The sequence below is a fragment of the Atractosteus spatula genome, chromosome 16 (genome assembly GCF_055471065.1).
Source record: "Atractosteus spatula isolate fAtrSpa1 chromosome 16, fAtrSpa1.hap1, whole genome shotgun sequence".
In the NCBI taxonomy this organism is placed as follows: domain Eukaryota; kingdom Metazoa; phylum Chordata; class Actinopteri; order Semionotiformes; family Lepisosteidae; genus Atractosteus; species Atractosteus spatula.
Window position 1 is genome coordinate 15,670,931 of NC_142721.1, and position 21,496 is coordinate 15,692,426.

General features: G+C 54.8%; 1 protein-coding gene across 1 annotated transcript in view; it reads right to left on the reverse strand.

Annotated features, from left to right (window-relative positions):
• The window catches only part of LOC148819651 (anoctamin-5-like), a 121,393-nt gene that overhangs the window by 87,972 nt on the left and 11,925 nt on the right, over positions 1–21,496 (reverse strand). Inside the window, exon 2 of the mRNA XM_088934833.1 lies at positions 19,221–19,291. Coding sequence (XP_088790959.1) covers positions 19,221–19,291 — 71 coding nt within the window. The remainder of the gene's footprint in view (positions 1–19,220; positions 19,292–21,496) is intronic.

Here is a 21,496-nt window from a genome sequence, read left to right on the forward strand (position 1 = left end):
TCCTCCCTCACACACTGGAGCAATCCCTAGCCGTTCCCTCTCCTCCCTCACACACTGGAGCAATCCCCAGTCTTTCCCTCTCCTCCCTCACTCACCTGAGCAATCCCCAGTCTTTCCCTCAACTCCCTCACACACCGGAGCAATCCCCAGTCTTTCCCTATCCTCCCTCACACACTGGATCAATCCCCAGTCTTTCCCTCTCCTCCCTCACACACCGGAGCAATCCCCAGTCTTTCCCTCTCCTCCGTCACACACCGGAGCAATCCCCAGACTTTCCCTCTCCTCCCTCACTCACCTGAGCAATCCCCAGTCTTTCCCTCTCCTCCCTCACACACTGGAGCAATCCCAGCCGTTCCCTCTCCTCCCTCACACACCAGAGCAATCCCCAGTCTTTCCCTCTCCTCCCTCACTCACCTGAGCAATCCCCAGTCTTTCCCTCTCCTCCCTCACACACCGGAGCAATCCCCAGTCTTTCGCTCTCCTCCCTCACTCACCTGAGCAATCCCCAGTCTTTCCCTCTCCTCCCTCACACACCGGAGCAATCCCCAGTCTTTCCCTCTCCTCCCTCACACACCGAAGCAATCCCCAGTCTTTCCCTCAACTCCCTCACACACCGGAGCAATCCCCAGTCTTTCCCTCTCCTCCCTCACACACTGGATCGATCCCCAGTCTTTCCCTCTCCTCCCTCACACACCGGAGCAATCCCCAGTCTTTCCCTCTCCTCCGTCACACACCGGAGCAATCCCCAGCCTTTCCCTCTCCTCCCTCACACACTGGAGCAATCCCAGCCGTTCCCTCTCCTCCCTCACACACTGCAGCAATCCCCAGTCTTTCCCTCTCCTCCCTCACTCACCTGAGCAATCCCCAGTCTTTCCCTCTCCTCCCTCACTCACTGGAGCAATCCCCAGTCTTTCCCTCTCCTCCCTCACACACTGGATCAATCCCTAGTCTTTCCCTCTTCTCCCTCACACACTGGAGCAATCCCAGCCGTTCCCTCTCCTCCCTCACTCACGTGAGCAATCCCCAGTCTTTCCCTCAACTCCCTCACACACCGGAGCAATCCCCAGTCTTTCCCTCTCCTGCCTCACACACTGGATCAATCCCCAGTCTCTCCCTCTCCTCCCTCACACACTGGATCAATCCCCAGTCTTTCCCTCTCCTCCCTCACACACCGGAGCAATCCCCAGTCTTTCCCTCTCCTCCCTCACACACCGGAGCAATCCGCAGTCTTTCCCTCTCCTACCTCACACACCGGAGCAATCCCCAGTCTTTCCCTCTCCTCCCTCACACACTGGATCAATCCCCAGTCTTTCCCTCTCCTCCCTCACACACCGGAGCAATCCCCAGTCTTTCCCTCTCCTCCGTCACACACCGGAGCAATCCCCAGTCTTTCCCTCTCCTCCCTCACACACTGGAGCAATCCCAGCCGTTCCCTCTCCTCCCTCACTCACCTGAGCAATACCCAGTCTTTCCCTCTCCTCCCTCACTCACCTGAGCAATACCCAGTCTTTCCCTCTCCTCCCTCACACACCGGAGTAATCCCCAGACTTTCCCTCTCCTCCCTCACTCACCTGAGCAATCCTTAGTCTTTCCCTCTCCTCCCTCACACACTGGAGCAATCCCTAGCCGTTCCCTCTCCTCCCTCACTCACCTGACAAATTCCCAGTCTTTCTCTCTCATCCCTCACACACCGGATCAATCCTGTCTTTCCCTCTCCTCCCTCACTCACCTGAGCAATCCCCAGTCTTTCCCTCAACTCCCTCACACACCGGAGCAATCCCCAGTCTTTCCCTCTCCTCCCTCACACACTGGATCAATCCCCAGTCTTTCCCTCTCCTCCCTCACACACCGAAGCAATCCCCAGTCTTTCCCTCTCCTCCCTCACTCACCTGAGCAATCCCCAGTCTTTCCCTCTCCTCCCTCACACACTGGAGCAATCCCCAGTCTTTCCCTCTCCTCCGTCACACACCGGAGCAATCCCCAGTCTTTCCCTCTCCTCCCTCACACATGAGCAATCCCTAGCAGTTCCCTCTCCTCCCTCACACACTGGAGCAATCCCCAGTCTTTCCCTCTCCTCCCTCACTCACCTGAGCAATCCCCAGTCTTTCCCTCAACTCCCTCACACACCGGAGCAATCCCCAGTCTTTCCCTCTCCTCCCTCACACACTGGATCAATCCCCAGTCTTTCCCTCTCCTCCCTTACACACCGGAGCAATCCCCAGTCTTTCCCTCTCTTCCGTCACACACCGGAGCAATCCCCAGTCTTTCCCTCTCCTCCCTCACACACTGGAGCAATCCCAGCCGTTCCCTCTCCTCCCTCACACACTGCAGCAATCCCCAGTCTTTCCCTCTCCTCCCTCACTCACCTGAGCAATCCCCAGTCTTTCCCTCTCCTCCCTCACACACCGGAGCAATCCCCAGTCTTTCGCTCTCCTCCCTCACTCACCTGAGCAATCCCCAGTCTTTCCCTCTCCTCCCTCACACACCGGAGCAATCCCTAGTCTTTCCCTCTTCTCTCTCACTCACCTGAGCAATCCCCAGTCTTTCTCTCTCCTCCCTCACACACTGGATCAATCCCTAGTCTTTCCCTCTCCTCCCTCACACACTGGAGCAATCTCCAGCCGTTTCCTCTCCTCCCTCACACACCTGAGCAATCCCCAGTCTTTCCCTCTCCTCCCTCACACACTGGAGCAATCCCTAGCCGTTCCCTCTCCTCCCTCACACACTGGATCAATCACCAGTCTTTCCCTCTCCTCCCTCACTCACCTGAGCAATCCCCAGTCTTTCCCTCTCCTCCCTCACTCACCTGAGCAATCCCCAGTCTTTCCCTCTCCTCCCTCACACACCTGAGCAATCCCCAGTCTTTCCCTCTCCTCCCTCACTCACCTGAGCAATCCCCAGTCTTTCCCTCTCCTCCCTCACTCACCTGAGCAATCCCCAGTCTTTCCCTCTCCTCCCTCACTCACCTGAGCAATCCCCAGCCGTTCCCTCTCTTCCCTCACACACCGGAGCAATCCCCAGTCTTTCCCTCAAATCCCTCACTCACCTGAGCAATCCCCAGTCTTTTCCTCTCCTCACTCACACACCTGAGCAATCCCCAGTCTTTCCCTCTCCTCCCTCACTCACTGGAGCAATCCCCAGTCTTTCCCTCTCCTCCCTCACACACTGGATCAATCCCTAGTCTTTCCCTCTTCTCCCTCACACACTGGAGCAATCCCAGCCGTTCCCTCTCCTCCCTCACTCACGTGAGCAATCCCCAGTCTTTCCCTCAACTCCCTCACACACCGGAGCAATCCCCAGTCTTTCCCTCTCCTCCCTCACACACTGGATCAATCCCCAGTCTTTCCCTCTCCTCCCTCACACACCGGAGCAATCCCCAGTCTTTCCCTCTCCTCCGTCACACACCGGAGCAATCCGCAGTCTTTCCCTCTCCTACCTCACACACCGGAGCAATCCCCAGTCTTTCCCTCTCCTCCCTCACACACCGGAGCAATCCCCAGTCTTTCCCTCTCCTCCGTCACACACCGGAGCAATCCCCAGTCTTTCCCTCTCCTCCCTCACACACTGGAGCAATCCCAGCCGTTCCCTCTCCTCCCTCACTCACCTGAGCAATACCCAGTCTTTCCCTCTCCTCCCTCACTCACCTGAGCAATACCCAGTCTTTCCCTCTCCTCCCTCACACACCGGAGTAATCCCCAGACTTTCCCTCTCCTCCCTCACTCACCTGAGCAATCCTTAGTCTTTCCCTATCCTCCCTCACACACTGGAGCAATCCCTAGCCGTTCCCTCTCCTCCCTCACTCACCTGACAAATTCCCAGTCTTTCTCTCTCATCCCTCACACACCGGATCAATCCTGTCTTTCCCTCTCCTCCCTCACTCACCTGAGCAATCCCCAGTCTTTCCCTCAACTCCCTCACTCACCTGAGCAATCCCCAGTCTTTCCCTCTCCTCCCTCACACACTGGAGCAATCCCCAGTCTTTCCCTCTCCTCCGTCACACACCGGAGCAATCCCCAGTCTTTCCCTCTCCTCCCTCACACACTGGAGCAATCCCTAGCCGTTCCCTCTCCTCCCTCACACACTGGAGCAATCCCCAGTCTTTCCCTCTCCTCCCTCACTCACCTGAGCAATCCCCAGTCTTTCCTTCTCCTCCCTCACACACTGGATCAATCCCTAGTCTTTCCCTCTCCTCCCTCACACACCGGAGCAATCCCCAGTCTTTCCCTCTCCTCCGTCACACACCGGAGCAATCCGCAGTCTTTCCCTCTCCTACCTCACACACCGGAGCAATCCCCAGTCTTTCCCTCTCCTCCCTCACACACTGGATCAATCCACAGTCTTTCCCTCTCCTCCCTCACACACCGGAGCAATCCCCAGTCTTTCCCTCTCCTCCGTCACACACCGGAGCAATCCCCAGTCTTTCCCTCTCCTCCCTCACACACTGGAGCAATCCCAGCCGTTCCCTCTCCTCCCTCACTCACCTGAGCAATACCCAGTCTTTCCCTCTCCTCCCTCACTCACCTGAGCAATACCCAGTCTTTCCCTCTCCTCCCTCACACACCGGAGTAATCCCCAGACTTTCCCTCTCCTCCCTCACTCACCTGAGCAATCCTTAGTCTTTCCCTATCCTCCCTCACACACTGGAGCAATCCCTAGCCGTTCCCTCTCCTCCCTCACTCACCTGACAAATTCCCAGTCTTTCTCTCTCATCCCTCACACACCGGATCAATCCTGTCTTTCCCTCTCCTCCCTCACTCACCTGAGCAATCCCCAGTCTTTCCCTCAACTCCCTCACTCACCTGAGCAATCCCCAGTCTTTCCCTCTCCTCCCTCACACACTGGAGCAATCCCCAGTCTTTCCCTCTCCTCCGTCACACACCGGAGCAATCCCCAGTCTTTCCCTCTCCTCCCTCACACACTGGAGCAATCCCTAGCCGTTCCCTCTCCTCCCTCACACACTGGAGCAATCCCCAGTCTTTCCCTCTCCTCCCTCACTCACCTGAGCAATCCCCAGTCTTTCCTTCTCCTCCCTCACACACTGGATCAATCCCTAGTCTTTCCCTCTCCTCCCTCACACACCGGAGCAATCCCCAGACTTTCCCTCTCCTCCCTCACTCACCTGAGCAATCCCTAGTCTTTCCCTCTCCTCCCTCACACACTGGAGCAATCCCTAGCCGTTCCCTCTCCTCCCTCACTCACCTGAGCAATCCCCAGTCTTTCCCTCAACTCCCTCACACACTGGATCAATCCCCAGTCTTTCCCTCTCCTCCCTCACACACCGGAACAATCCCCAGTCTTTCCCTCTCCTCCCTCACACACTGGAGCAATCCCTAGCCGTTCCCTCTCCTCCCTCACACACTGGAGCAATCCCCAGTCTTTCCCTCTCCTCCCTCACTCACCCGAGCAATCCCCAGTCTTTCCCTCAACTCCCTCACACACCGGAGCAATCCCCAGTCTTTCCCTCTCCTCCCTCACACACTGGATCAATCCCCAGTCTTTCCCTCTCCTCCCTCACACACCGGAGCAATCCCCAGTCTTTCCCTCTCCTCCGTCACACACCGGAGCAATCCCCAGACTTTCCCTCTCCTCCCTCACTCACCTGAGCAATCCCCAGTCTTTCCCTCTCCTCCCTCACACACTGGAGCAATCCCAGCCGTTCCCTCTCCTCCCTCACACACTGCAGCAATCCCCAGTCTTTCCCTCTCCTCCCTCACTCACCTGAGCAATCCCCAGTCTTTCCCTCTCCTCCCTCACACACCGGAGCAATCCCCAGTCTTTCGCTCTCCTCCCTCACTCACCTGAGCAATCCCCAGTCTTTCCCTCTCCTCCCTCACACACCGGAGCAATCCCTAGTCTTTCCCTCTTCTCTCTCACTCACCTGAGCAATCCCCAGTCTTTCTCTCTCCTCCCTCACACACTGGATCAATCCCTAGTCTTTCCCTCTCCTCCCTCACACACTGGAGCAATCTCCAGCCGTTTCCTCTCCTCCCTCACACACCTGAGCAATCCCCAGTCTTTCCCTCTCCTCCCTCACACACTGGAGCAATCCCTAGCCGTTCCCTCTCCTCCCTCACACACTGGATCAATCACCAGTCTTTCCCTCTCCTCCCTCACTCACCTGAGCAATCCCCAGTCTTTCCCTCTCCTCCCTCACTCACCTGAGCAATCCCCAGTCTTTCCCTCTCCTCCCTCACACACCTGAGCAATCCCCAGTCTTTCCCTCTCCTCCCTCACTCACCTGAGCAATCCCCAGTCTTTCCCTCTCCTCCCTCACTCACCTGAGCAATCCCCAGTCTTTCCCTCTCCTCCCTCACTCACCTGAGCAATCCCCAGCCGTTCCCTCTCTTCCCTCACACACCGGAGCAATCCCCAGTCTTTCCCTCAAATCCCTCACTCACCTGAGCAATCCCCAGTCTTTTCCTCTCCTCACTCACACACCTGAGCAATCCCCAGTCTTTCCCTCTCCTCCCTCACTCACTGGAGCAATCCCCAGTCTTTCCCTCTCCTCCCTCACACACTGGATCAATCCCTAGTCTTTCCCTCTTCTCCCTCACACACTGGAGCAATCCCAGCCGTTCCCTCTCCTCCCTCACTCACGTGAGCAATCCCCAGTCTTTCCCTCAACTCCCTCACACACCGGAGCAATCCCCAGTCTTTCCCTCTCCTCCCTCACACACTGGATCAATCCCCAGTCTTTCCCTCTCCTCCCTCACACACCGGAGCAATCCCCAGTCTTTCCCTCTCCTCCGTCACACACCGGAGCAATCCGCAGTCTTTCCCTCTCCTACCTCACACACCGGAGCAATCCCCAGTCTTTCCCTCTCCTCCCTCACACACTGGATCAATCCCCAGTCTTTCCCTCTCCTCCCTCACACACCGGAGCAATCCCCAGTCTTTCCCTCTCCTCCGTCACACACTGGAGCAATCCCCAGTCTTTCCCTCTCCTCCCTCACACACTGGAGCAATCCCAGCCGTTCCCTCTCCTCCCTCACTCACCTGAGCAATACCCAGTCTTTCCCTCTCCTCCCTCACTCACCTGAGCAATACCCAGTCTTTCCCTCTCCTCCCTCACACACCGGAGTAATCCCCAGACTTTCCCTCTCCTCCCTCACTCACCTGAGCAATCCTTAGTCTTTCCCTATCCTCCCTCACACACTGGAGCAATCCCTAGCCGTTCCCTCTCCTCCCTCACTCACCTGACAAATTCCCAGTGTTTCTCTCTCATCCCTCACACACCGGATCAATCCTGTCTTTCCCTCTCCTCCCTCACTCACCTGAGCAATCCCCAGTCTTTCCCTCAACTCCCTCACTCACCTGAGCAATCCCCAGTCTTTCCCTCTCCTCCCTCACACACTGGAGCAATCCCCAGTCTTTCCCTCTCCTCCGTCACACACCGGAGCAATCCCCAGTCTTTCCCTCTCCTCCCTCACACACTGGAGCAATCCCTAGCCGTTCCCTCTCCTCCCTCACACACTGGAGCAATCCCCAGTCTTTCCCTCTCCTCCCTCACTCACCTGAGCAATCCCCAGTCTTTCCTTCTCCTCCCTCACACACTGGATCAATCCCTAGTCTTTCCCTCTCCTCCCTCACACACCGGAGCAATCCCCAGTCTTTCCCTCTCCTCCGTCACACACCGGAGCAATCCGCAGTCTTTCCCTCTCCTACCTCACACACCGGAGCAATCCCCAGTCTTTCCCTCTCCTCCCTCACACACTGGATCAATCCACAGTCTTTCCCTCTCCTCCCTCACACACCGGAGCAATCCCCAGTCTTTCCCTCTCCTCCGTCACACACCGGAGCAATCCCCAGTCTTTCCCTCTCCTCCCTCACACACTGGAGCAATCCCAGCCGTTCCCTCTCCTCCCTCACTCACCTGAGCAATACCCAGTCTTTCCCTCTCCTCCCTCACTCACCTGAGCAATACCCAGTCTTTCCCTCTCCTCCCTCACACACCGGAGTAATCCCCAGACTTTCCCTCTCCTCCCTCACTCACCTGAGCAATCCTTAGTCTTTCCCTATCCTCCCTCACACACTGGAGCAATCCCTAGCCGTTCCCTCTCCTCCCTCACTCACCTGACAAATTCCCAGTCTTTCTCTCTCATCCCTCACACACCGGATCAATCCTGTCTTTCCCTCTCCTCCCTCACTCACCTGAGCAATCCCCAGTCTTTCCCTCAACTCCCTCACTCACCTGAGCAATCCCCAGTCTTTCCCTCTCCTCCCTCACACACTGGAGCAATCCCCAGTCTTTCCCTCTCCTCCGTCACACACCGGAGCAATCCCCAGTCTTTCCCTCTCCTCCCTCACACACTGGAGCAATCCCTAGCCGTTCCCTCTCCTCCCTCACACACTGGAGCAATCCCCAGTCTTTCCCTCTCCTCCCTCACTCACCTGAGCAATCCCCAGTCTTTCCTTCTCCTCCCTCACACACTGGATCAATCCCTAGTCTTTCCCTCTCCTCCCTCACACACCGGAGCAATCCCCAGACTTTCCCTCTCCTCCCTCACTCACCTGAGCAATCCCTAGTCTTTCCCTCTCCTCCCTCACACACTGGAGCAATCCCTAGCCGTTCCCTCTCCTCCCTCACTCACCTGAGCAATCCCCAGTCTTTCCCTCAACTCCCTCACACACTGGATCAATCCCCAGTCTTTCCCTCTCCTCCCTCACACACCGGAACAATCCCCAGTCTTTCCCTCTCCTCCCTCACACACTGGAGCAATCCCTAGCCGTTCCCTCTCCTCCCTCACACACTGGAGCAATCCCCAGTCTTTCCCTCTCCTCCCTCACTCACCTGAGCAATCCCCAGTCTTTCCCTCAACTCCCTCACACACCGGAGCAATCCCCAGTCTTTCCCTCTCCTCCCTCACACACTGGATCAATCCCCAGTCTTTCCCTCTCCTCCCTCACACACCGGAGCAATCCCCAGTCTTTCCCTCTCCTCCGTCACACACCGGAGCAATCCCCAGACTTTCCCTCTCCTCCCTCACTCACCTGAGCAATCCCCAGTCTTTCCCTCTCCTCCCTCACACACTGGAGCAATCCCAGCCGTTCCCTCTCCTCCCTCACACACCAGAGCAATCCCCAGTCTTTCCCTCTCCTCCCTCACTCACCTGAGCAATCCCCAGTCTTTCCCTCTCCTCCCTCACACACCGGAGCAATCCCCAGTCTTTCGCTCTCCTCCCTCACTCACCTGAGCAATCCCCAGTCTTTCCCTCTCCTCCGTCACACACCGGAGCAATCCCTAGTCTTTCCCTCTTCTCTCTCACTCACCTGAGCAATCCCCAGTCTTTCCCTCTCCTCCCTCACACACTGGATCAATCCCCAGTCTTTCCCTCTCCTCCCTCACACACCGAAGCAATCCCCAGTCTTTCCCTCAACTCCCTCACACACCGGAGCAATCCCCAGTCTTTCCCTCTCCTCCCTCACACACTGGATCGATCCCCAGTCTTTCCCTCTCCTCCCTCACACACCGGAGCAATCCCCAGTCTTTCCCTCTCCTCCGTCACACACCGGAGCAATCCCCAGCCTTTCCCTCTCCTCCCTCACACACTGGAGCAATCTCAGCCGTTCCCTCTCCTCCCTCACACACTGCAGCAATCCCCAGTCTTTCCCTCTCCTCCCTCACTCACCTGAGCAATCCCCAGTCTTTCCCTCTCCTCCCTCACACACCGGAGCAATCCCCAGTCTTTCGCTCTCCTCCCTCACTCACCTGAGCAATCCCCAGTCTTTCCCTCTCCTCCCTCACACACCGGAGCAATCCCTAGTCTTTCCCTCTTCTCTCTCACTCACCTGAGCAATCCCCAGTCTTTCCCTCTCCTCCCTCACACACTGGATCAATCCCTAGTCTTTCCCTCTCCTCCCTCACACACTGGAGCAATCTCCAGCCGTTTCCTCTCCTCCCTCACACACCTGAGCAATCCCCAGTCTTTCCCTCTATTCCCTCACACACTGGAGCAATCCCTAGCCGTTCCCTCTCCTCCCTCACACACTGGATCAATCACCAGTCTTTCCCTCTCCTCCCTCACTCACCTGAGCAATCCCCAGTCTTTCCCTCTCCTCCCTCACTCACCTGAGCAATCCCCAGTCTTTCCCTCTCCTCCCTCACACACTGGAGCAATCCCCAGTCTTTCCCTCTCCTCCGTCACACACCGGAGCAATCCCCAGTCTTTCCCTCTCCTCCCTCACACACTGGAGCAATCCCTAGCCGTTCCCTCTCCTCCCTCACACACTGGAGCAATCCCCAGTCTTTCCCTCTCCTCCCTCACTCACCTGAGCAATCCCCAGTCTTTCCCTCAACTCCCTCACACACTGGATCAATCCCCAGTCTTTCCCTCTCCTCCCTCACACACCGGAACAATCCCCAGTCTTTCCCTCTCCTCCCTCACACACTGGAGCAATCCCTAGCCGTTCCCTCTCCTCCCTCACACACTGGAGCAATCCCCAGTCTTTCCCTCTCCTCCCTCACTCACCTGAGCAATCCCCAGTCTTTCCCTCTCCTCCCTCACTCACCTGAGCAATCCCCAGTCTTTCCCTCTCCTCCCTCACACACCTGAGCAATCCCCAGTCTTTCCCTCTCCTCCCTCACTCACCTGAGCAATCCCCAGTCTTTCCCTCTCCTCCCTCACTCACCTGAGCAATCCCCAGTCTTTCCCTCTCCTCCCTCACTCACCTGAGCAATCCCCAGCCGTTCCCTCTCTTCCCTCACACACCGGAGCAATCCCCAGTCTTTCCCTCAAATCCCTCACTCACCTGAGCAATCCCCAGTCTTTTCCTCTCCTCACTCACACACCTGAGCAATCCCCAGTCTTTCCCTCTCCTCCCTCACTCACTGGAGCAATCCCCAGTCTTTCCCTCTCCTCCCTCACACACTGGATCAATCCCTAGTCTTTCCCTCTTCTCCCTCACACACTGGAGCAATCCCAGCCGTTCCCTCTCCTCCCTCACTCACGTGAGCAATCCCCAGTCTTTCCCTCAACTCCCTCACACACCGGAGCAATCCCCAGTCTTTCCCTCTCCTCCCTCACACACTGGATCAATCCCCAGTCTTTCCCTCTCCTCCCTCACACACCGGAGCAATCCCCAGTCTTTCCCTCTCCTCCGTCACACACCGGAGCAATCCGCAGTCTTTCCCTCTCCTACCTCACACACCGGAGCAATCCCCAGTCTTTCCCTCTCCTCCCTCACACACTGGATCAATCCCCAGTCTTTCCCTCTCCTCCCTCACACACCGGAGCAATCCCCAGTCTTTCCCTCTCCTCCGTCACACACTGGAGCAATCCCCAGTCTTTCCCTCTCCTCCCTCACACACTGGAGCAATCCCAGCCGTTCCCTCTCCTCCCTCACTCACCTGAGCAATACCCAGTCTTTCCCTCTCCTCCCTCACTCACCTGAGCAATACCCAGTCTTTCCCTCTCCTCCCTCACACACCGGAGTAATCCCCAGACTTTCCCTCTCCTCCCTCACTCACCTGAGCAATCCTTAGTCTTTCCCTATCCTCCCTCACACACTGGAGCAATCCCTAGCCGTTCCCTCTCCTCCCTCACTCACCTGACAAATTCCCAGTGTTTCTCTCTCATCCCTCACACACCGGATCAATCCTGTCTTTCCCTCTCCTCCCTCACTCACCTGAGCAATCCCCAGTCTTTCCCTCAACTCCCTCACTCACCTGAGCAATCCCCAGTCTTTCCCTCTCCTCCCTCACACACTGGAGCAATCCCCAGTCTTTCCCTCTCCTCCGTCACACACCGGAGCAATCCCCAGTCTTTCCCTCTCCTCCCTCACACACTGGAGCAATCCCTAGCCGTTCCCTCTCCTCCCTCACACACTGGAGCAATCCCCAGTCTTTCCCTCTCCTCCCTCACTCACCTGAGCAATCCCCAGTCTTTCCTTCTCCTCCCTCACACACTGGATCAATCCCTAGTCTTTCCCTCTCCTCCCTCACACACCGGAGCAATCCCCAGTCTTTCCCTCTCCTCCGTCACACACCGGAGCAATCCGCAGTCTTTCCCTCTCCTACCTCACACACCGGAGCAATCCCCAGTCTTTCCCTCTCCTCCCTCACACACTGGATCAATCCACAGTCTTTCCCTCTCCTCCCTCACACACCGGAGCAATCCCCAGTCTTTCCCTCTCCTCCGTCACACACCGGAGCAATCCCCAGTCTTTCCCTCTCCTCCCTCACACACTGGAGCAATCCCAGCCGTTCCCTCTCCTCCCTCACTCACCTGAGCAATACCCAGTCTTTCCCTCTCCTCCCTCACTCACCTGAGCAATACCCAGTCTTTCCCTCTCCTCCCTCACACACCGGAGTAATCCCCAGACTTTCCCTCTCCTCCCTCACTCACCTGAGCAATCCTTAGTCTTTCCCTATCCTCCCTCACACACTGGAGCAATCCCTAGCCGTTCCCTCTCCTCCCTCACTCACCTGACAAATTCCCAGTCTTTCTCTCTCATCCCTCACACACCGGATCAATCCTGTCTTTCCCTCTCCTCCCTCACTCACCTGAGCAATCCCCAGTCTTTCCCTCAACTCCCTCACTCACCTGAGCAATCCCCAGTCTTTCCCTCTCCTCCCTCACACACTGGAGCAATCCCCAGTCTTTCCCTCTCCTCCGTCACACACCGGAGCAATCCCCAGTCTTTCCCTCTCCTCCCTCACACACTGGAGCAATCCCTAGCCGTTCCCTCTCCTCCCTCACACACTGGAGCAATCCCCAGTCTTTCCCTCTCCTCCCTCACTCACCTGAGCAATCCCCAGTCTTTCCTTCTCCTCCCTCACACACTGGATCAATCCCTAGTCTTTCCCTCTCCTCCCTCACACACCGGAGCAATCCCCAGACTTTCCCTCTCCTCCCTCACTCACCTGAGCAATCCCTAGTCTTTCCCTCTCCTCCCTCACACACTGGAGCAATCCCTAGCCGTTCCCTCTCCTCCCTCACTCACCTGAGCAATCCCCAGTCTTTCCCTCAACTCCCTCACACACTGGATCAATCCCCAGTCTTTCCCTCTCCTCCCTCACACACCGGAACAATCCCCAGTCTTTCCCTCTCCTCCCTCACACACTGGAGCAATCCCTAGCCGTTCCCTCTCCTCCCTCACACACTGGAGCAATCCCCAGTCTTTCCCTCTCCTCCCTCACTCACCTGAGCAATCCCCAGTCTTTCCCTCAACTCCCTCACACACCGGAGCAATCCCCAGTCTTTCCCTCTCCTCCCTCACACACTGGATCAATCCCCAGTCTTTCCCTCTCCTCCCTCACACACCGGAGCAATCCCCAGTCTTTCCCTCTCCTCCGTCACACACCGGAGCAATCCCCAGACTTTCCCTCTCCTCCCTCACTCACCTGAGCAATCCCCAGTCTTTCCCTCTCCTCCCTCACACACTGGAGCAATCCCAGCCGTTCCCTCTCCTCCCTCACACACCAGAGCAATCCCCAGTCTTTCCCTCTCCTCCCTCACTCACCTGAGCAATCCCCAGTCTTTCCCTCTCCTCCCTCACACACCGGAGCAATCCCCAGTCTTTCGCTCTCCTCCCTCACTCACCTGAGCAATCCCCAGTCTTTCCCTCTCCTCCGTCACACACCGGAGCAATCCCTAGTCTTTCCCTCTTCTCTCTCACTCACCTGAGCAATCCCCAGTCTTTCCCTCTCCTCCCTCACACACTGGATCAATCCCCAGTCTTTCCCTCTCCTCCCTCACACACCGAAGCAATCCCCAGTCTTTCCCTCAACTCCCTCACACACCGGAGCAATCCCCAGTCTTTCCCTCTCCTCCCTCACACACTGGATCGATCCCCAGTCTTTCCCTCTCCTCCCTCACACACCGGAGCAATCCCCAGTCTTTCCCTCTCCTCCGTCACACACCGGAGCAATCCCCAGCCTTTCCCTCTCCTCCCTCACACACTGGAGCAATCTCAGCCGTTCCCTCTCCTCCCTCACACACTGCAGCAATCCCCAGTCTTTCCCTCTCCTCCCTCACTCACCTGAGCAATCCCCAGTCTTTCCCTCTCCTCCCTCACACACCGGAGCAATCCCCAGTCTTTCGCTCTCCTCCCTCACTCACCTGAGCAATCCCCAGTCTTTCCCTCTCCTCCCTCACACACCGGAGCAATCCCTAGTCTTTCCCTCTTCTCTCTCACTCACCTGAGCAATCCCCAGTCTTTCCCTCTCCTCCCTCACACACTGGATCAATCCCTAGTCTTTCCCTCTCCTCCCTCACACACTGGAGCAATCTCCAGCCGTTTCCTCTCCTCCCTCACACACCTGAGCAATCCCCAGTCTTTCCCTCTATTCCCTCACACACTGGAGCAATCCCTAGCCGTTCCCTCTCCTCCCTCACACACTGGATCAATCACCAGTCTTTCCCTCTCCTCCCTCACTCACCTGAGCAATCCCCAGTCTTTCCCTCTCCTCCCTCACTCACCTGAGCAATCCCCAGTCTTTCCCTCTCCTCCCTCACACACTGGAGCAATCCCCAGTCTTTCCCTCTCCTCCGTCACACACCGGAGCAATCCCCAGTCTTTCCCTCTCCTCCCTCACACACTGGAGCAATCCCTAGCCGTTCCCTCTCCTCCCTCACACACTGGAGCAATCCCCAGTCTTTCCCTCTCCTCCCTCACTCACCTGAGCAATCCCCAGTCTTTCCCTCAACTCCCTCACACACCGGAGCAATCCCCAGTCTTTCCCTCTCCTCCCTCACACACTGGATCAATCCCCAGTCTTTCCCTCTCCTCCCTCACACACCGGAGCAATCCCCAGTCTTTCCCTCTCCTCCGTCACACACCGGAGCAATCCCCAGTCTTTCCCTCTCCTCCCTCACACACTGGAGCAATCCCAGCCGTTCCCTCTCCTCCCTCACACACTGCAGCAATCCCCAGTCTTTCCCTCTCCTCCCTCACTCACCTGAGCAATCCCCAGTCTTTCCCTCTCCTCCCTCACACACCGGAGCAATCCCCAGTCTTTCGCTCTCCTCCCTCACTCACCTGAGCAATCCCCAGTCTTTCCCTCTCCTCCCTCACACACCGGAGCAATCCCTAGTCTTTCCCTCTCCTCCCTCACACACCTGAGCAATCCCCAGTCTTTCCCTCTCCTCCCTCACACACTGGAGCAATCCCTAGCCGTTCCCTCTCCTCCCTCACACACTGGATCAATCACCAGTCTTTCCCTCTCCTCCCTCACTCACCTGAGCAATCCCCAGTCTTTCCCTCTCCTCCCTCACTCACCTGAGCAATCCCCAGTCTTTCCCTCTCCTCCCTCACACACCGGAGCAATCCCCAGTCTTTCCCTCTCCTCCCTCACACACTGGAGCAATCCCAGCCGTTCCCTCTCCTCCCTCACACACCGGAGCAATCCCCAGTCTTTCCCTCTACTCCCTCACACACTGGAGCAATCCCCAGTCTTTCCCTCTCCTCCCTCACTCACCTGAGCAATCCCCAGTCTTTCCCTCTCCTCCCTCACACACTGGAGCAATCCCCAGTCTTTCCCTCTTCTCCCTCACACACCAGAGCAATCCCCAGTTTTTCCCTCTCCTCCCTCACACACTGGAGCAATCCCTAGTCTTTCCCTCTCCTCCCTCACACACCGGAGCATGTATTTGCTGGAATGTCCCCTATCTCAACGCTTTTAATTTTTAGGTCCGTATACAGAAAGGACTGAAAGTTCCCATGTGAAATGTAATTATTGTGATAGAGATTTTTAGGAATTACTTTAATTAGCAGGTCATCTCCATGCCAGACCCAGAATTAGCAGTGTCTGCAGCAGGGACTCGAACCCACAACCCGCCACTCACGAGTCCAGAGACCCACTATGCTTTGCAGCCCCAGTTCATAATTCGTTCTGTAAACAGCGTCGGACCAAGGCACTTGACCAATGGCCTAATAACGGGAGGAATGAGAGAGAGAGGGAGACACTCCCGTTATCCCAGCTCTCCCGAAGGAGTGCAGACAAGATTACGGACACATGTCCTGGAGGGGGAGGAGTCTGGGCATCGGCTCCGCCCACACTCCCCAGCACACTAGTCACCAAAGCCAAGAGGAACACTTCAACACCAAGCCATCAGCACACACACAAACACACTTCCCGCTGGTGCAGGGGCGGTGACGAGCGTTAACACACAGACCACGGGCGCGAAGACGAGAGCACGCACGCGGACACACAGGAGCATGCACTGCAGCCCCTTACCCCTGGCAGGCTGGAGAGGAGGCAGGCCGACTCTGTGGCGCTTAAGCTCTACAGGGTTAAGCGTGGAGAGGCAGGGGAGAGAGAGACAGGTGGGTTAGCGCGGGAGGACCAGTCCGGCGGCAGCTCGGAGGAGTTAAACCACGATGCCTCGTGCGTGACACACACACACACAAAAAAGCTTTATTATTGCACAAGATCGGCAAAAGAAAATGAAATAGCAGCTCGATTGCACAAGGGCCGATGAGTGTTCAGAGCAGGAGGCATTGAAGGGAGACACCCATCACAGCGTGAAACCCCCAGTTTTCCCACTGATGGAGTTCAAGGAAGCTCATCTTTTTCTTGAAACACAATTGGAGAAAAAAACAGGAGTCCCTAAACTGGGTTCTGCGCAGAAACCCCCCTGCAAATTCAATAGATCGCCCTAAATCTTGGCAACACCTGTGAACCAATTAACTTGAGTGAGCCAGCAGGGCCGGTAAGGACCTCCTGTCCTTGTGCACAGACATCCGTCCAGCTTCTTATCCTACCCTGCTTCTCTGGCATGGATTTAGAAAGAGTCTGGGCTGTCTTATTGACTGACTTGCTGACCATGTACATCCGAAGTCTTATAGTCTACTGACCTCTGGAAAGCACATTATGAATTAATGTCATACTGTAAATGAATGCTAGCTTCAAGGCAGTACATCACAGATCAATGTCACTACTGAAATGTGACCGCAATGCAGACAATATAGAAATATCACTTTGTCAGAATTATAACAGCAATTCAGAACTTGAAAGACTAATATCACTGCAGAACTACAACTACACCACATTACAGCCGATATCACTATACTATATAAAAAAGCAGGCAATACATTATAGAAATATCACCACTGAAATCCAAATCTAGTACAGTGCCTTACAGACCAATAAAATAAAAGTACAATATCAGCTAATGTAATTGCTAAATATCAGCTTAAATCTGTTGATTCAGCCAGAATGGCAACCTAATAATTTGATAATTGATCATTTGATAATTGATCAATTCTTGCTTATGGCCAGACTGTGAGCATCTGCCAATCCCACAGTGAGAGCATTCAGAGGGCAGTTCTCCCTCAGTCAGGCCCAGAGACTGCTTGCTGTAAAAGCCTATTACGGGGAGTCTAAACCCTACAAGCAACCAGCAAATGTACTCTACTAGTGTTTGGTTAACTGATATCAGATAAGCACCACAATCTAAACCAAAACAACCAGAACAGAGCCTTAATAGATCATAGTCAAACTTTTGGTTTAGAGCACTGTCCTCACTGTGCAACAAACCTACTTTAAAGTCCCTTAGTTTGAAAACACTACCGAGCTACCTTCAGGCAGGGCTGTGTCTGTGTACTCTGTGCGCTGTAGAGTCCCAGTGTGGGAGGGACAGGAGAGGCTGCAGAACCAGCAGTTATATCACCCTGCAGCTCCCAGCTGGCAGCCCCACTGGAGCTCAGCAGGTGTCAGCCTGGTTAATACCTGGGTGGGAGACTCCTGGGAAAGCTGAGGCTGCTGCTGGAAGAGGTGTTAGTGGGGCCAGCAGGGGGCGCTCACCCTGCGGTCTGTGTGGGTCCTAATGTCCCAGTATAGTGACGGGGACACTATACTGTAAAAAGGTGCCGTCCTTCAGATGAAATGTAAAACTGAGGTCCTGACTCTCTGTGGTCATTAAAAATCCCAGGGTGTCTCTTGAGAAGAGTAGGGGTGTAACCCCAGCGGCCAAATTTCCCCCTGGCCTTTACCAGTCATGGCCTCCTAATAACCCCCCTTTCTGAACTGGCTTCATCACTCTGCTCTCCTCCCCACTGAGAGCTGGTGTGTGTGAGAGGACTGGAGCATCATCCAGGGGGGGCTGCACACTGGTGGGGGTGGAGGGGATCCCCATGACCTGTAAAGAGCTCTGAGTGGAGTGTCCAGAAAAGCGCTATATAAGTGTAAGGAATTAATAATATTATTATGATGATGATGATGATGATTACAGAAAGGCCAGTCTCTTCCCCAGCTCCTGCCTCCTTTGCCGCTGCTGTGTAGCGCTCAGCCGAGCTGCTGACAGAGCAGACAGGCGCCGTAGTCGCTGTGCAGATGGAGGGAGGGGGTGTGGAGAGGAGGGTGGAGGACAGGAAGTGCTGACAGCGACCGGCGCTGAGGGCATGGGAGGGGGAGAGGAAGTGACTCATAAGCACCCGGCGGCTCTCGGCCCTGACCACGGGCACCAGTGGGCGCGAGGGGGGGGGGCAGGTACTGTGACAGCCCAGAATTGAATTCATCTCGAGCATCGCTTCCTCCTGACCTTGCGCGGGGTGTTTTTGCAGTTGAAGAATCGGCTCGATGTTTCAAGAATTTATACGTCTGGAAAAATGTATTGACGCTCACTGAATCACTTCATGTCACAGATACCCTACCTTCCTTTAGAGAGATTTTGTTTTTGCTCCTACACACTCATGCTCGTGGCCCACGAACAACAATGCATTTTGCAAGATGCTGTAGATCATAAGGCTAAAACATGAAGTTAATACCACACTATACCTAATACGTCACATAAGATGTCTTTATAATATAACAAATTCTGGTCCAGATTCACTTAAAACGTCAGCCTGCTCTCCAAGCTCAATTTTCAAGTACATGATGTCCCGAAGGGTCTACCGTCGGCTGTTTGTAAGGGCCAGTGCTGAGATTTCACTTGGGACTGAGTTTGTCCACGGCGGGTTTGATCTTCTGCACTTCAGAGCGTGGGTCAAGGTCTGAGCTGAACAAGACTACATTTCCCAGCACTCCCTCCTCCGGCCCTGTGCTGGGTGTTGTTGAAGTGGCTCAATGACTCTTTTTTTAAGAATTGACACGTCTGGGAAAATGCATTGACAAAAGCTGAATGACTTCATGTCCAAAAAAAAAAAAAAACACACACCAAGAATGTAATTACAAAAGTCCTCATGAAAATAATGCATTTCTGAAATTTCGCAACAGGAAGCCGCTTCACCTGGAAAAGGAATGGAATAGGACTGCAGTCAGTGTGCTGCTCGTCTCCTACCTCTGGAATTCCTGGGAGCTGGGAGTCCTTGGTGGAGGTGGAGATGACACTGTGACCGTTGTTGTCTTCCCCTGCAAGAGAGACATAGCCAGTTAGAACACACACACACAACCGCCCGACACATCTGGGACTGGGCTCATTATCTTAATCTTTTTATCATCACATAGCTTCCTGAGAGCTGGCGACTGCTTCCTGTACGGCTCAGCTCTGCTGCCTGTATTTCAACCCTGCATCTGTGGTCTGAGTCACAGCGACTGTGCTTGCTGTAAAAGGGCAGCCTGAGAGGAAAAACAAATCTCTGTCACGGAGATAAGAAAACAGCTTGAAACAAACCCTGCACCCCAAAGTCCCCCTTCTGCCGAGAGCCATGCTAGAGGAAAACCCATCTTCTTCACAGAGAAGTTTACGATCCTGGGTCATCGAAGGCTCCTGACAAGACTCGGGCCTCCTGCTCATCTCCGTGTCCAGCTGAGATACTTGTGTGGGCAGCCCCGAAGGCGACTGGCCACGCTTTCACGGAAGAGAATTCCTTCCTGCTGAGTCAGTACTTCCTAACAAGTGGCAAAGCAAAGCATGGATACACTGGGAATGCATTCCAAGAGCTGACCGGCCTCCCAGATTTGTTAGAGACGTGCTGTGCAGCATCCTCTACCAGTGCGGCTGGGAAGTAAACAGTTGCCTCAGAGGGCACTCAGCTGTGATTCCATCACCATCACCAGTGATAGATAGATAGATACTTTATTGATCCCGTGAGGGAAATTGCAGTGCAACAGCAGCTTAACACACACAACACAGCCACAGTGTAACGAATTATATAATAATAGTACAATACATACAATACAATACAAGAGTTACTCACAGTCCGGACGCACAAGAACAAACTAGAACAGAACAGTACACAGAAAATCGTATCACACTCATATCACACATATGAATATAAATATAGATGTAACTATAGATATAAATATAAATGTATTGCACAGGTCCCTGGCATATATTGCACAAAAAGTGGTTGTAAACGGGAAAAAGAAAAAAGAAAAAGAAAGAGAACAGATGTAGCAGTAGATGTGTAGATGCGTTTAGTCCAGAAACAGGTCACTGTCGATGTTGCCTCTGCCAAGACGCAAGGTGGATGCGTTGTACAGTCTTATGGCAGACGGCAAGAATGACCTCCTGTAGCGCTCCCTGTCGCACCGTGGATGAATCAGTCTATTGCTGAACGTGCTCTTCATTCCTGCCAGCCTGTCAAAGAGGGGATGGGAGAAGTTGTCCATGATGGCCTCTAGTTTGGACCTCATTCTCCTCTCAGCCACTACCTCCAAGGAGTCCAGGTCAAACCCAATGACAGAGCTTGCTCTCCTGATGAGCTTGTTCAGCCTTTTGGAATCTACTGCTCTAATCCCAGAGCCCCAGAACACCACTGCGTAGAAAATGGCACTCGCTACCACCGACTGATAGAACATGTGTAGCATCTTACTACACACATTGAAGGACCTGAGCCTCCTCAAGAAGTAGAGTCGGCTCTGTCCCTTCTTATAGATGGCCTCGATGTTCTTAGACCATTCCAGTCTATCGTCGATGTGCACTCCCAGGTACTTGTACGAGTCCACCATCTCCACGCCACTCCCATGGATGTAGACAGGAGTAGGTTTGACCTTTTTCCTCCTGAAATCTACCACCAGTTCCTTTGTCTTCGTCACATTCAGTTCCAAGTGGTTCACCCCACACCACTCCACAAAGCTGCTGACCAGTCCTCTGTACTCCTCCTCCTGCTCACCCTTGATACATCCCACAATTGCAGAGTCATCTGAGAACTTCTGCAGGTGGCATGACTTTGAGTTGTACTTAAAGTCCGAAGTATAGAGGGTGAAGAGGAATGGAGAAAGAACTGTCCCTTGAGGTGCCCCTGTGTTACTCACTACCTGTTCAGACACACAGTTCTGAAGTCTCACAGACTGTGGTCTGCCTGTCAGGTAGTCAGTGATCCACGAGGTCGTGGAGGCATCGACTTGCATCTCCTCCAGCTTCCTCCTTAGAAGTAAGGGCTGGATGGTATTGAAGGCACTGGAGAAGTCGAAAAACATGATCCTTACAGTGTTGCCAGCCCTGTCCAGGTGTGAGTAGGCCCTTTGCAGCATGTAGATGATCGCATCCTCCACACCAACACTGGGCTGGTAGGCAAACTGTAGGGTGTCCAGTGATGAGCTGACCAGGGGTCTCAGGTGGGATAAGACCAGCCTCTCCAGTGTCTTCATGATGTGAGAAGTCAGTGCAAC